General features: G+C 42.9%; 1 protein-coding gene across 3 annotated transcripts in view; it reads right to left on the bottom strand.

Annotated features, from left to right (window-relative positions):
- Positions 1–1,142: 1,142 nt before the first annotated feature.
- LOC138489275 (zinc finger protein 300-like) overlaps positions 1,143–16,360 on the bottom strand; it is a 71,082-nt gene continuing 55,864 nt past the window's right edge. For all 3 annotated transcript variants that reach the window (XM_069616969.1, XM_069616971.1, XM_069616970.1), the window contains one exon: positions 1,143–6,073. In XM_069616969.1, coding sequence (XP_069473070.1) covers positions 4,031–4,834 — 804 coding nt within the window. In that variant the 5' untranslated portion in view covers positions 4,835–6,073 and the 3' untranslated portion in view covers positions 1,143–4,030. The remainder of the gene's footprint in view (positions 6,074–16,360) is intronic.

The raw sequence follows: 16,360 nt of genomic DNA, 5'->3' as shown, positions 1-16,360 counted from the left end.
GCAAGAGCATTACATAATTTCACTAAACTTAAGACAGGAAATGAAGTAGTTGTTTCACTTAATGTTACCAATTGATCATTGGCATACAAACATTGCTTGGCGTCAGTCCCAGAAAGTCACATTCCCTTCACCGCCTTACCTACCCTAATAAAGAGGTAACAGCAGATGGCGTTGCTATGGGCTATCATGCCAAAAAAAGAAACACAAAATGGCTTACCAATGGAACATTTTCACACACAACAGGCCACAGACACAGACCCGACTGTCCGTAGATTGCACCACCTTAATTATAAAAATTGTAAAACTCCGAATCTCAAGAAGTACATGTTTAACATTCATTTTCAAACGATTTCTCAGACTAAGTGATATAACAGCCATTGGTCCATTCCTATCTTCTATCAAACTGTGAGCATGGAAGGCAGGCGAGTGTTGTGGACCCATAGACCCCAGATAAAAGACACTTGATGTTTGTCTATTAGCTTTGCCATGAACTCCATCTAAACCATGAACCAGAATTCTAATGCACATTTCCCATCACAGTTAATAAAGGAAATGGGTGTTTAACTTGCACGTTCTTCTGGCACCGTCTCTTGTGTGCTTAATATGCAATAATGAAAAGTAAAGCTTGCAGCAGGGTATTCAGCAAGTCTCTGATAGACCCTCACAAAGAGGTCAGCAAGTAAATGTGGAAACTTTGAAATAAAGTCTGATGTGAAGTCATAGTAGACCCAGAGATTTGTCCTTTTTCACACCATTTAGTGCATTAAGTTTAAAGCTGAGTAAAAGCTAATCGAAACTTCAAGTATGTCAGAGATAGGGGGTCACAACACCACACTTTTAGGAAATGAAATTAGTTTACATAACGACAGTCTCAGCCTGTTGTCATAATCTCACCGCCTTTCACATTAAATACATTACATCACTTACCTTAGAATCTCAGTAGTCAGAACATTTTGGAATTTACCAATCTGAGTTTGAAGTTCTCTCTCAGATTCTGGTCTTGCATCCTATGCTATTGTTCCTTCAGTGATTAAAAAGGTTCCCATGACAGGGTGTTTTTCTATGCCATGGAAACAGCAAAGAGACCCCCAGGATTGCTGGGAGCAGGTGTTATTTGATGCAAGATCCACCCAGTGTTTCTCTAGATAATGATGTTTTATTTAAAAAGTTTGTACGGTTAAAATGTTAACTTTTTACACTTCCACTTTACAATGAATAAAATGAGCAAATATCATTTCATTATAATACATATTCAAATATTACAAATGTGAAAAGGTCAGAAAATGATTATCAGTTCATTTAAGTCATAATGGGGTGAAAAAGAAAATCATATCATCATAAACCAGATAAAAAGGAACATAAAGAGTATGATCTACATGCCTAAGGCCAAACATTTCTCCACTTCCATCCATGTAGGACGCTGCTGCAGTAACAACCAAGGCCTTGGCAGAAAACACATGTGCCCAAAATTGAGCAGTTTGTATCAGAGATGGTCTGCAGACAAATTTCATATATCCCAACATATAATATTTTCTCCAATTTGATGCAAAGAGTTAAAACATGTCGAGGCATTTCTAGTTCCATCTGACAGATGCGGCATATTCAGAGTTTGTGCAGGATGTTATATCAAGCACCAGTTATTTCTTATTCTTCTTCCGTTTTTGCCTTGCCTTTCTCCTTATCTACCCTGGTTCCCTCGCAGTCTCCCCTTGCTGCTACGATCTGTTGCTCAGTAGTCTTGTTACCTCCATCATCATCCACAAAGGCTCTGAACACTCCTCAAGCATCCTCCTAGGCTCAGAACTCTCAAGGATTCTCAGGTTTTTCTCTCCAATCTGGGGTTTTTCTCCTTGGCATTGTCCCCCCACTACACCTTCCTGTGTTACCTCGCAGTGGGTTACGCGGCAATATGGACTTGTCACTACCTTCAAACCTACTGATAATCACGATAGGGTACGAGTGCATGCTGACAGGATGCACTGCATGTTTCTCCTGTGTTCATCCAGACACGCACAGACAGGGCGCCAAAGAATGTGGTGCTGGTCCTAATGTTTTTCAAAGTCCAATCGCCATAGCAAGACTGCTCCGTATCAGCCCATAACATCCAATGTCAATAACATACAAGCCAAATAATTGAAGACAATTGAGGCGCCAACCTAGAGTACACGGACAAGGACACCAAAACCACTTTAAATCACATCATGACATCGAAAACCAAATTGTGGCAAGAGGTTATCCGGGATTTGCTCAAATTTCAACTGATTGAATGTTTTACAGATTTTTTTTTAACCAACCTCCCACACCCCAACTGACCATTTACTGATTTGCTGTAATAAAACAGGATCTTTATCTTTTGGTGCTCTTTGTAATGGTGTATGTTACTTTCCCATCATTTATTTTGTTTAGTTAATAAAAATATGAGAAGATGCACCACGCATTCCCATTTATTTTCCATATTTCCTAGTTCCCCTAATGCAGGTTCCCATCTGTTTTTCTGAGTGCATTTTAAGGCGCTTTGATGTGACCCACACCCCCATTAATAGAAAGGAATCCATAAAAAAACTAACAATGAAATGAAGGCCGGTCCCTTCCAGAGGCAGGTCCCTTCCAGAGATTTCTGATTTTCAGCCATCCACACACTGCTGGTGTTCCCTTCCAGAGGTTTGTTGGGCTGATGCGTGTTCATGTATAAACATGTACAAAGTCAGAGGTGCAGTTGCTCATCACATTAAGTGCACACCTGAACCGAACTGGTGGCAAAGAATCTTCCCGAAATAATGTTCATATTGGGATGAAAGTCAGTCCCACTTCATACATCCAGTGCATGATGGTTTTCCATGTCATTGTGATTTTATTGAACTGAATCACGCCTCAATTCATGCTTTTGAAATGGGTAATTTTAGGGTCTGCTCTAGCTGGGAATGTGGCTTTTCAAATGGCAGTCCATTATGGCTTTTTGACCATTAACTGCTCATTGGCTCAGCAAGATATTGGTATAGAAATCTTCTGTTCCAGTTCTATGATGTTATTGATTCTTCATGCATATACATGTTCATTCGTGCTTTATAGGTTGGCGGTAGACAGGTTATTGGGACACTGAGTGGTGGATTCTAAAGGAAGCAATATTCTGATTTGGCAAGCAGTAATGTTCATCTGGTAAGCCCGTCTGATGTTCATCAAGGCTGCTGGTATGGGTAGATTTTCCAGACAGGCTGGTCCTCTGCATAGATGTTTATTGTTGCAGCCAGGGGGTGGGCACCTGGCAGTATTCTCATTAAGGGTAATTTTAAGTTTTCCTGTTATGATTTCTGTTGTAAATAGATGCCATCCATTATCCTTGATTCTGATGCTTACATCCAAGTTATCTTGATTAATATGTTCATCTGGTTGCTCCACCGAGGCTTCTATGGGATTCAGTGCATGCATTTCTCCTGCACGCTCCTCTCATGCTGGATAGGTGTGTTTACAATTGAATGTCGGTTCACATTCAGTAGAGTGGTATGGCTTTCCTTTCATGTCCATTTAGATGGTTTTATGACTGAAACACTGTTGACCTTTAGAGCACTGATATTTAAGTATCTCCATTTCTGGATTTTCAGTACATGTGTTTTTGCATTTTTCCACCGAAACTCTAACATTCGATACATTTATACGCTTCTTCTCCTGTATAAGTTCTCTCTTGCAGGGTCAGACTAATAATAATGCACTTGGGAGGTTTTTCCCAAGTGTGTGTCCTCTCATGGAGCGCAAGATGATTTTTCTGACATTCCAAATGAATGCTTTCTGACATTGAGTGCACTGATAACGTTGTTCTCCCACCTATGCTCCTCTCATTGCTTTCTAAGAATGTTTCCAATGGAATCTTTTCTGACATTCAGTGCACTCATAAGGTTTTTTCCCATATGCGTTCTCGTGCTGAATAAGACCGATTTTACAACACAAACATTTCTGACATCTGAGGCGTTGATATATTGTTTCGTCCGTATGTTTCCTGACATGCTAAGAGTTATTTTACAACTTAATTCTTATTTTAACATTCAGTGCACCAATAAGGTTTTTCTTTAATATGAGTTTTCGCATGCTGAATAAGACTGCTTTTGCGACTGAAGCACTTCTGACATTCAGTGCACGGATATGGTTTTTCTCCTTTGTGAGTTCTCTCATGCTGGATAAGATTGCTTTTGCGACTGAAGCACTTCTCACATTCAGTGCACTGATATGGTTTTTGTCCAGTGTGAGTTCTTTCATGAAGAGTAAGAGTGAGTTTGTCCCTGAAGTATTTCTGACATTCACTGCACTGATGAGGTTTTTCTCCTGTGTGAGTGCTCTCATGCTGAATAAGAATGCTTTTGCGACTGAAGCACTTCTGACATTCAGTGCACTGATGAGGTTTTTCTCCTGTGTGAGTTCTCTCATGCTGAATAAGAACGCTTTTGAGACTGAAGCACTGCTGACATTCACTGCACTGATATGGTTTTTCTCCAGTGTGAGTTCTCTCATGCTGAATAAGGCTGCTTTTGCGACTGAAGCACTGCTGACATTCAGTGCACTGATATGGTTTTTCTCCAGTGTGAGTTCTTTCATGAAGAGTAAGAGCGAGTTTGTCCCTGAAGCACTTCTGACATTCACTGCACTGATATGGTTTTCCTCCAGTGTGTTTTCTCTCATGCTGAATATGATTGTTTTTGTAACTGATGCAGTTCTGACATTCAGTGCAGGGATCTGGTTTTTCATCTGTGTGTGTTCTCCTATGCAGAATAAGTATCTGGTTTTGACTAAATGCATTGCGACATTCAGCGCACTGATATTTTTTCTTTGGGGTGTAGAATTCCATGTCTGCTTTTGCTAAGATTATAAACAATGGCAATGTAGAAGGCAAGGGTGAGATGCAAAGTTGCAGGCCCGGGATCTTAACAGTGTAGTTAGAAATGTCCAACTGTTGGACATTCACCAAAATGTAGCTTCAGAGGGAGTACATCTGCAGAACGTTCCTAGTGGAGGCGTGGTTCTACTTTTTCCTCACTAACATGTAACCCTCTGTACACATTTCCATGCCATTTTAACGGTACCCTTAATATTCCATCCTTCTCATAGTATCCATAATATTGTATTTCCTGTGCCACACAGTGCTCAGTTTTTCCCAGTTAGATTTACGCTATAGAAAACCCAATACATAGCTGAATAAAATTAATTCTAGAGTGAGGACATGCATGGATAAAGCCTAGACTTTATTTTCAAATAGTTGCAAGTTCCATAGCAAACATTTGCATTTCATTATAGATCGATTAGCTTTAGATTGTGGATGTTGTCACTTCTACAAGCAGCCTCGATAAAGTTGCCACATATGTGTTCCTTGGTTAATATGGCAGCTTTAAAGATGACTGGATTATGTTAACCTCCCCCTGTCTGCTCTGTCGTGGTCCAACTGCTTTTGACAATATTTTCTAGCCACCTAGAGCAATATGGTTTCTGTCCAAATGTGTCTATTGTCATGGGAAATCGGGTTTAATTTGTAACCATTTTCTCCTACATGCTTCACATGTATGTAGTCTATATCCCGTTTATGTTCATGCAGATAACGTGTTAGACTCAAAGTCTTCTTAATAGTGATACTTTCATGGGCTCCAGTTTACCTGTGTATCTTTGATTACATTTGGCAGCTGACAACAGTTCAAGGTGCAACCTATTAGCCTGGCATAAAAAGTCAACACCTCAATCCTACAAATACACACATCGCCCCATTTCTGACTGGCCAAGTGGCATTTATCAGTACCCAGTGGCTAGTGAAAAATATGAGCCCTTGAATTTAGGAATCCTTCTAGTGCCCTCATTTGACCTACACTCATCTGTCCAATTACTCAGCTTTGGGAAACATGTGGTTTTGAAGACATCATTTTTTAAACCAGTAGAGTTCTTGGGTCTCCCGATTCCTTCCTTAACACAGCGGCTTGTGGTTTCCTTTGCAGAGCATTGAAGCATCACCCTTTTCCTTTTCAGAAGTCCTTGTAGGGTGTTAGTTTTAGCACAAGTTACTAAATCATCTTCTTGTCTTTTCTGGCAATGTAACAGTCATCTGTAGAATTAAAGTGAAAAGTTAACTTTCAACATAAAAATTTGCAGATAGAAATAGCATTCATGAACTGAAAGGCAGTATTGTATGAATGGAATGTTCTATTAGGAAAGGCAAAATCCACAGACATATTATTATGTATTTTTCAAACTCTTCTTTTAAGAAGTGTTATTAGAATGGAGTGAGCTTACTGTCCCCCACTGGCTGATTCAGGTAAACGTACACTACCTACCTGTGTCCAGCTGTTGCTGGTTGACTGAATCACACAGGGACACACATAAATAGATGTATTGTCATGGGTAAGAGGTGAAAACAAATTGTTTAGCCATTCTTGTTAAAACTTACTCATCCCGTTATATTCACATGGTTCTAAACAAAAAGGTCATATTTCACCAAAGACATTGAAAAGACAAACAGAATCAAAATATTAAAGCATTGAGAGTGATCCAAATGTAAGTGAAAATGCCCCATTCCTTCTTACAGAGAAAGTAAATTATATTATCAGCCCAAAGTCAATGGTGAGAGATTACAGGACAAAGTCCAAATCACGTGGACAGTTGCAGGTTGCATGGTGTATGTCGTAATGAGTTTCTAAAGTATGGCCCCGAGGACAATATCATCAGCATACAGACATATTGATAGCCAGAGATCCATCCATGTACAGGTAAGTAAGCGCCTTGGTCGAGTACTTAACTGTACATGGTAGGTCCTCACGTTTGCAGTTTTTAAAAATCATTCCCCAGACATCACTCTCTGAACTAACCCAGTCCCCTATTATTTGTAGGTGGATGTTTTTTCCTTAACTTCGACCCGACTTGAACCAACTGTCCTGAAGACCGTTCGGTACTTTTACAGCAGCGCTGTCCCAATTTTTACAGCCACTGCTTCCAGCCATCTATACCGAACCAGAAACACAAAATTGTGCGTCGACAATGTTAAATGCATTGCCATTTAAAACAATACATGAAGTATACACTGTTTGTCACTCTGCCTACTAACTCACAAAGATGCAGACCAAAATGTGCTTAATAATGCATATCTTCAGCGCCACGGCGCAGTTTGTAAAACTGTTTTGTTCTCTGTTAGTGTAAATTAAAAAAAACCTTTTTTGCCATTCCTGCATCCTTAGGTGTTTTTTTGTCTATTGAGCTAGCAGTTATCTAGCTCCACTGCAAACCTGGTGACCCTATGTCATGCTTTTGGTTAGGGTAGCTTTGACTCACTTTCTCTCTTACTGTACCTCTCACCCTCTTGAGTCAAGCCCCCTTATAAAAAAAAAAAAAAAAGAGGGTCCGTCCATTTATTTCTCTTCAGATACGTGGTAGGAGAAATTAACCCTCTTCTTTATATTTCTATGGCCAAACCCAACCATAACACCAACTCACACTGCTCAGAATGAACACCTTTTTCTTCTACAGTTCCTTTTAGTAAAACTAGTATAAAGAAGTATTCAAATGCCATAACATCTATGAACTTCAACTCCCAGAATTCCCCAAGAACTGAGATCCAGGAGTTTGAATCGTGTATCAAGAACTTCAATGCAAATAACAAGGGGGGTCCTGGGAGACTCTCTGCCAGACATTAGTCCTGGTTACAAGAGCCTTACCCAGAGTCTTACGCTCACTATCTTTCACAGAGAAATATCCCAAACATATCAGTCTTTGTTTTGCCCAAGAACTTCAATACAATGTGCAGTCTAGTTGATTTTCCAAAGCACTTGTGCGCTGGACATTTAAACCCGGCGAGCACACTTTTCGGAGAGGCAGTGCAGGAGAAGACGTTGGCTCCTATTCAAAGGCTCACGAATGTGAAGATCACATACCAGTGGTAGAGCAGAAGAGAGTGCCACGGGAGAGATGCCGAGTCAGAGACTGAAGTGCTGTGGAGACGCAAAGAAGGTCCTGGGCACTCTGCGATCGAGAAGCTGACGTTGTCCATTTGGGATCCTGAAGTGAAGCAGACGTGTAATCGCAGAGCCGAGAGGGAGGCCGGAGGAACGGCTGCAGCCTCCAGATTGGAAAGTGGGTAAAAGCAGCACACAGCAGAAGCGATAACCCAACTGGAGATGCTGCAGAAAGCCAGCAAGTCTGCCCGAAGACAGTGGGGACCCTGGGGCATTCCTGCGACCACGACAACAGCACTTTGAACATTGTAGCCTTGTGAAGACGACGGAAGGCTTGTTTTAAAATCAAAAAGCTAAAAAGCAAACCCCAATGAACTGTGAATATCTGAAATATAAATGTGGGGCCAAACTTAGAGAAACATTACCAAGAATATGTATCTCAACCCAAGAGCCATCATACCTACAATATTGTTGATACAGAGTAAAGCACTTGAGAAGTCCTGGTAAACCAAAGACACCAAATGAGTGAAATATATGAGAAATCCTGACAAGCAATTGATAAATATAAAAGTCCTGGCAGGGGAGTATACAGGCAAGTGAAACTCATAAGGGAAAACCTGGCAGATGAGTACAAACCAGACAATTATCGTTGGAGAAAGAACCTGGCAGCAGAGTAAACCAGGCTTTTTGCAAGCAACACAAAATGTTAAAGGAAAGATTGGCGTTTATTTGTTGAATCTTGGAAAGTTGGGGGTTAAAGAAAGGCAATGCTATCCAGACCGAGGAGAAAGTAAAGAGAGACTGTTGAAGACTTGATTGACTAAACAGGAATCTTGTGAATCCAAAGAAGACGCCAAGGAACGGTTTACAAGAGTGGCTATTCTTCTTATAATTAATCCATAAGGATCCACCCTCTGGAACCAAGGGCATCTGCCTTGGGAGATATTTTTTTTGGTTGGAATTATACTTTTTAGTTGTGAACACTTTTTGGCCAGTTGAAGATATTTTCCTTACACATTGTTATTTGTTTATAGTGTGAGGGTCAGGATAGGGCGTTTTGGACACAAGGACGTTTTGTCAGTTATTGACATCCTGACACAGACAGATCCTTAGTTTTGGTTTATAGGCAGGGGCATTCCTCTTTAGCATAGGGTCAGAAAGGCATTTAGCCAACCCTTTTTCATTTAATAAATCTCTTTGGTAAAACATGACAACCTTGTTTCCGGCTCTCATTTCTGACTGCTCACACACACGAGTACAAATAAAAATGGCTCGCCCATGTCTGCACTAGGATACGTGACTGGATTCATTTGTGAGACCTGACATACAATGATGCGCCAGAGACCACTCTCCAAAAGGTCTTGGACTCTGAAGTGCTGCAGCAGAATGGGTCTGTTTCCAAATAACTTCAGAAATTTCCTATTTTCCAAATACAAAAACGGTTTATATTCTTTTGATAATCTGATGTTATTAGGACATAGTGAAAAAATGTTTAAATCGAGGTATCATTCGTTTTTTTTTTCCCTTACCCTGCATTTTTATCATACCATTGATTCATTCTTTTATTGGTAGATCTTCATTGTTTAACTTAATTCCTTTGGCGCTTCCTCCAGGAGCCGTTAAAGAGAAAGGTCTTGAGGTATTTTCGGAACTTAGGGAGGTCTTGCTCAAGATGCAGAGGGAGACTGTTCCACAGGAGGGAGCCAGCCAAGGAAAGTGATCGCCCACCAGCTCTCTGTTTAGCAAAGCGCTTAACCCGCAGGGAGTTGGTGCCAGAGGAACGGAGGAGTCTAGAAGGAGAGTTTGGTCAGGAAGCATTGAAGATAGAGTGGTCCCCGGCCCCAGATAACCTTGTGTATGATACAGAGGGATTTGAATTTAATCTGTGCTGAGATTAGGAGCCAGTTAAGGCTGTGTAGGGCAGTAGAGATGCAGTCCCTGGGATTGAGGCCAAGGATAAGCCTTGCTGCCCTATTCTGGGCTAGCTGGAAGGGTCGCAGGGTGGAGGAAGGCAGATTAAGGAGGAGGCTATTGCAATAGTCCAGCCTGAAAAGAACCAGAGCACGGGTAACATTGAGTCTCTGGGGGAAGGTGAGGAAGGGTAGAGTCCCTTTGAGAAGGAAGAGCTGAAAGTGGGACTTCTTCAGTGACCTGAATATGAGGGATGAAGGAAAGGGAGGAGTGAAAGAAGACTCCAAGATTCCTAGCTACAGTGAAGGGGGCAAGAGGGGGCCCATGGAGGAAGGCCAGAGTACAGGGAAGAGGTATGGTGCAGGGGACCCAAGAGGTAGAATCTCAGTTTTGCTGGCATTGAGACAAAGGTCATTGGCAGTGCACCAGGCCTGGATTGCAAAAAGGCAGTCAGGAATGAAGGAGGGTGCAAGGGCATCTGAGGGAAGTTTGAAGAAAAGTCGTGTATCATCAGCGTAGCACTGAAAGTTGGGGGAGAAGGAGAAAATGAGTTGTGCCAGTAAAGAAAGGTATATGTTAAAGAGCATAGGCAAAATAATGGAGCCCTGGGGGACGCCACAGGTAGAGGAGGAAGCAGGGGAGGAGAAAGGGCCATGAATGGTTTTGGAGGAATGGTCAGTTAGGAAGGAGAAAGGTCAGTCCAATGCCCGCTCCGAGATGCCAAGGGTGTCATGGAGCCTTTTTATGAGGATGGAATGAGTCACTGTGTCAAATGCAGAGGAGAGATCAAAAAGGATGAGGACAGTGGGGCAATTGGAATCAAGAGATACGAGCAGTTCTTCACAGGTGTTCAGAAAAGCAGTTTCCGTGCCTCTGGATGCTTGGAATCCAGACTGGTGGTGGTCATCATCAGCCTTGTCCTGTTTTCATAATAAAATCACCATCTCTAATTTTATGAGTGCTTGCCCTTTCTTTAACACACATATTACTGGGCGTTGTATACATTAATGAAACTTCTGCCAATGTGCCGCAAGAGGAAGCTTGGGGGGTCCAGGCTTCCTATCATATTCACGTGCTCCTGATCTGCACTCAGTTCACGTATAGTACTTCCAATATAGTTCCTGGGGGTGGACCAGTGAGGGAGGATAACCTGGATGAGGGGCTTTACCCCATCCTACCAGGTAGGATACTTAGGAACTCAACCTCCCGTCCCCCCCTTTTGTCACAGACAGCTCACTGTGAGAGAAAATGGACCAACACCCAAACTGACGTGTCCCAATACAATGATCAGGCAGGGTCGGGCAATTACTGATCATTACACACACCTGACTTCCATCACACTTCCCCACACGGATAAAAGGCAGAGCATGAAAGCACACTCTGAGCAAGGCAAGGCACACGAGGAAGCAGCAGTTCCAAGATGGCAGTTAAATCCAAGATCGAAGAGGATTGCAAGGAGGGAAGCGCCCTTGACCTTTTTATCCACTGACCGTAACTTTCATGAGCCTTTGAGAAAAGAAAATGTAAGACCTAGAATCAAAGCTGAAGAATCCTGCATTGTGTGCCGGAGGTACCTGGGGCTCTGCCGCGTCCATAGTCAAGGCAGGGAGAATCGTTTGCCGCCATGGTACTGTCCTTGGCTCCTACAACAAAGCAGCACCATTGAAGTCAGCACAGCCGGTGAGTTGGGGAGGACTGATACCAGACCGTTCTGTGTGGAAACCAAGGTTGCAAGCGGCAACATTGTATAAAGAACATTGAAGAGAACAGTGTATGAAACATATGTGGCAAGAGATGCAAATATAATTAAAACAGCAGATGAGTGACTGAACTTTGAAGCTAAGATACAATACCATAGATAGAGTGGTCCGGCACCGCGTGGGTGCTCATTCAAAAGTCTCTGTTAGGTATCCAACTGAAAGATGACAAATGTCAAAATAAAAGGAAAGGAATTGTGAAAGTGAAGTGGTCCTGCAACGGGTCAAGCCAAACCCTGTGCATATTCGAAAGTCTTCAATGCTTGATGTAAACTGAAATTGGTCCGAACCCAGCCGAGGAGAATGTGTTAAAAAGGGATGAGCCCGGCTGAGGGGGATCCAGGGTGAATAGTGAATCACCTAAAGTGAATGGTTGTGAAAATCCAAAGAGAAAAAGAACTTGTCGTTTTAGTTGGTTGCATCAAGCCCTCTGAGTGAAGATACTTTGAGAAGCATGAAGACCTGTGCACAGAAGGCCCTGATGCTAATGATTGAACTGTATCCTCATGCTAAAGAAGCCAGAGACTGCTGCGCTCGAGTGAACCGCCTTGTCCCGTGTTGAAAACATGGGCAAGGGAGGCCAACAGCCTGGACATTCATTTTGTGAACACTTTTTCGTAACACTATTCCCCACACTATTTGTATTTAGAGGTAAGGCTTGGCAATAGGTTTATTAGTATAGGCCCTTTTATTTTTACGAGACACCACTAGGACTGTGTTATTATTTGATGGTCGTAGCTTGCTCCCATCTGTAGATTTAGGATTAGATAGGCGTTTATCAAACCCTTTTTGAAGTTCAATAAAGACCCTTGAACTGTGGTCACTTGTGTCTGTCTTACTGTTGATACCATGCCTTCCTTACATTACTTTCCAACATGCCACAAACCTGAAATTTGGCATGTGGGTAGGTTCCATGGTGTAGACAATGTAACATGTATAAAATATAAATGTACCTGTGTATTTTTTTTTCTGCATACCACTTATTCCATATGATTACCTTTTTCAGTTCAAGCGCCTGCAGTTCCCAGTTAAACCCTGTTTGACAATGACCATTAACAAAGCTCAGCGACAGTCATTCAAAGTAGCTGGAATCGATTTACGGGATTCATGCTTTTCTCATGGTCAGCTTTATGTGGATTACTCCAGAGTTAGTAACAAAAACAATTTGTTCATACTAGCTCTTACAGGAAAGACAAGCAATATTGTCTACAAAGAAGCATTGGTTTAGGGAAATTAGTATACCACTTACGGCAGGAGTCAAAGGGGGCCGACCGGTACAAATTAAACTCCCCATAACTCTCTATACAATACAATTCTCAAATACAGCAGTAGTCAGAAAGGCCTGCCGGGACAAATCAAACTCTCCATAGGAATGACGTATGGTCACCTCCACACGATGTCATTGGGGTAACGCAAACAACCATGCAACATATTCTATATTCGTTCATTGAATAAACTTCACACTACGACTGAAGTAGGAATGTCCGTGCGAAGCACGGATGCAACTGTGTATATATAGATTTCTGAGGTTTGTGGAATCTGCTTAGATCACATGGTATGCAAGGGGCTAACATCTAGTGGTAGCTGCAGAGTATTCATTTATTACATTTTTTGTTTTCGACACTTGAAAAGGAACGTTGACAGGGCATGACAGTAATACTATCCCTAGTGTGACATCTACTTGTACGGTCCTTCATGCATCGAGGTCCCTCAGATTGGTTTTTTTCCACCATTATAGTCGGATGCATATCGCATAGTTCCTTCTTGGCTGGCACCATTATTTAGAAAAGTTTAATACTAGTATTGCTTTCTGTCCTTTCGATATCCGTCTACCGCAAGATCTTCAGCAACGGCTTGAAGGACGAGTTTCATTCGTCGATGACAGCAACTCTGTCTCGACGATCCTTTTTTTGTCTACAGCCTTGGACCTGCACAGTAGGGAGAGCGGGGGTAAGTTCACACTGTCTCGTTAAGAGAATGTATATTCCCCTTTACTCCCCATTTATTTCATCAGTCTGCCATCCCCATACATCATGGAAAAAGCCCCTTTCACAGTTTCCCTGGAAAGACTTGCACCAGGTGTGCAACCTTTGTCTCCCCAAGGACTACGCCGAGGGATAGTGAAAGTCTTGCCAACTGTTCATGCCTAAAACCCTAAATGACCGCAAGACCAAATGCTGGGCGCACCACACCATGCAGGCTGAGGCCGCCATGGACGTTGATGGAGCCTCCAGTGATGGCAGCATCAACATCTTAAGTGATGCCAAGGGCGTTCGGGATCCATCGGATTTTCGCATGCGAGCCTCAGACCCCAACAGGCAGGCCGGCAGTTCTGCTACGGGGATGACACCCGGCGGCTCAAGCACTACCAAGTTGCATCACACCAAGCACACACACCCCATGGCAGAAAGTCGACCACGTCGCCGACCGAGAGACCACAAGCGGGGTCGGGGGGAGCCTCTGGGCCATCGCGGTCGTGTTCAGCACACAACAAGCTCCCGAAACAGACAGTCAAGTCCATTTCCGACATTGCATCTAAATCTACAAATTCCTAGAGCACCGACGACCGGGCGTCGAAAGACGCATCAATGGCCTTGAGAAAAAGCACAAAGAGCTAATTAAAAAGCATGTTGCCGATACCCTTTTAATGGCCAGAATGTCGAAAAAACCATAAGTCTTTGACGCCCCAGGTGGAAAGAGTTCAAGCTAAGAGCAGGGATTTCAGTGCCCCAGAGGGCACCCCTTCAGGGCCTGTGCACTATAAGAAAACCCCTGTCTGAGAGCCCCCACCTACACCTGCTACTCCTGCTCTCTCTGTATTATCAAGTGCCTCACAGTGGACCACAGAACAATTCAATAAAGTTATGAAAAGAATGTCCTCTTTTATACATTTCTTTGACCACCACCCGGAGGTCTTCCAAAATCTTCAGGGAACACAGAGTGGGGCAGCAGTCCCTCAGCCCGCTGCCAGAAAAGCCCGCCCAGGCACCACGCAGGCTAACACCTCGTAACATCAGGACCTAGAGCAAGACACTTATTACCTTACTACACAAGACTCCCAAGACCCTGGCACATGCACAGACCCAGAGGGCGAAGGGGACACAGTGGACCTGGACCAATATTAGGATGAGGACGTATAAGTCATCCAGTCTCCAGATCACACCGACCCACCGGTGGCTGACTCCCCAGTAGACAACCAATTGCAATATTATGACCTGCTCCTAAAGGCTGCAGAGCACTTCAAAATAGAAACACAAGAAGCCCAAGTAGACAAGGACTTCGTTTAGGACATACTTGGGGATATAAAAAACAAAATAAAAATTGGAAACTCAATTTATTCCCCTGTTACAATCGGTACAGAGACGCATCCAACCTCTGCTTATACCCAATTTAACACAGGCGGTCAACCCGCGCATTGAGAAGATGTTCAGACCAACCCCCTCAAACCCCTTATACATTAGGGGGCAGTTAAAGCCTGACTCCTTAGTAGTTACTACAAGAAAGAGTGCGGGAACTGTTAGGTGAGAATTGGTGCAGTCACACTGTGAGACTGCACAAGACTTATCTGCTTGGTATTAGGTAACCCACCTTTTGGTATAGGTCTGTACTACACACGTTGGTAGTGTGACTGAGCAGCCAGGCCTATCTCAAGAGGGGTAAATGTGAGCTGTACAAATGAAATCCTTAAATACAAGTAGCCAAGTAACACTTATACTCAAGGTTTCAGTTATAAATAGTTATTTAACATCAGTTTAAAATAAACATTCTTTAAAAAGGCAAGAGACTGTAACAATACGAATAAACTTTGAAATTACTTTTCAGAATCAATAAAGCCAGTGAATAAATCCTTGGATATGCCCAATACATTTCTCCTACACCCGAAGGTGCCTTCAATCACAAGGATAGGACTTGCATGTATATATTACACCAGTATACTTTGTAGAAAGGAAAGATTAAGGGAAGTAAAAATGTTAGAACAGTTTCTCAGAACATGTGAGGACAAGTGAATCCTCCAATGAAGTCTAGATAAGCCTTTCCCAGCAGTAACAGTGTTTAAAAAGCCACAACCTATGGGGGATAAGCAATACCAAAGTCAATGGATTTAGAAGAATGCCTTTAGGGAGCCAGGACAGCCAAAGTCATTTTGGACACTATTCAATAGTTCTGATGCACTTCTTGGATAAAAGTCTTGCAAAGTTAGAGAGTTCAGAGAAAAAAAAATTCACTTGTAAGAACACAAGCGGTTAAGCCTGTGCAAAGGGAGTTGAAATCAACTCAGAAAGTAAGTAGGTGCAAGTCTCAAGTGAGACAGCACGACTTACGGCAACAAGGTAAGTACCCCAAAGCCCTAAAAAGTACCTTTAGTTAGAAGAAAGGGGTCACCTGGATTCTGTCTTACTACAGCCAAGCAGACCCTGGTTCCTGAGCCTCAGTCATGGGGAGAAGAGGGAGGACATCTGGAGGGCTCCTGCGGCAGTACTCGGGAAGGTCGGCGGCAGTTATGGGTTTTCTTTGGTTCAGCAGCACTTTGCGGTGTCAGCGCTTCGCAAACAGCACTGATGCAGTACGATGGACACCGGTTGGACTTTCCTTGCTCCCTCGGTCCTGCACTTTGAGGAGGGGACTCTGGAACAGGATTTCCTGCTTCTGGGGGGTCCTTCGGAGGCTCCTGGAGCTTTTGGCCAGATTCGTTCCATGGCAGACATTGCACTCGACTATGGACACTATTGGGCTTCTGCAACAACAGAGAGGCACAGCAAGTCAGGGTTGGCGCAAAAG

The sequence above is a fragment of the Ambystoma mexicanum genome, chromosome 9, assembly GCF_040938575.1.
Source record: "Ambystoma mexicanum isolate Mex_15411 chromosome 9, UKY_AmexF1_1, whole genome shotgun sequence".
Classification (NCBI taxonomy): Eukaryota; Metazoa; Chordata; class Amphibia; order Caudata; family Ambystomatidae; genus Ambystoma; species Ambystoma mexicanum.
The sequence above is the reverse complement of the archived record's forward strand: the minus strand, read 5'-3'. Positions and strand labels throughout refer to the sequence as shown.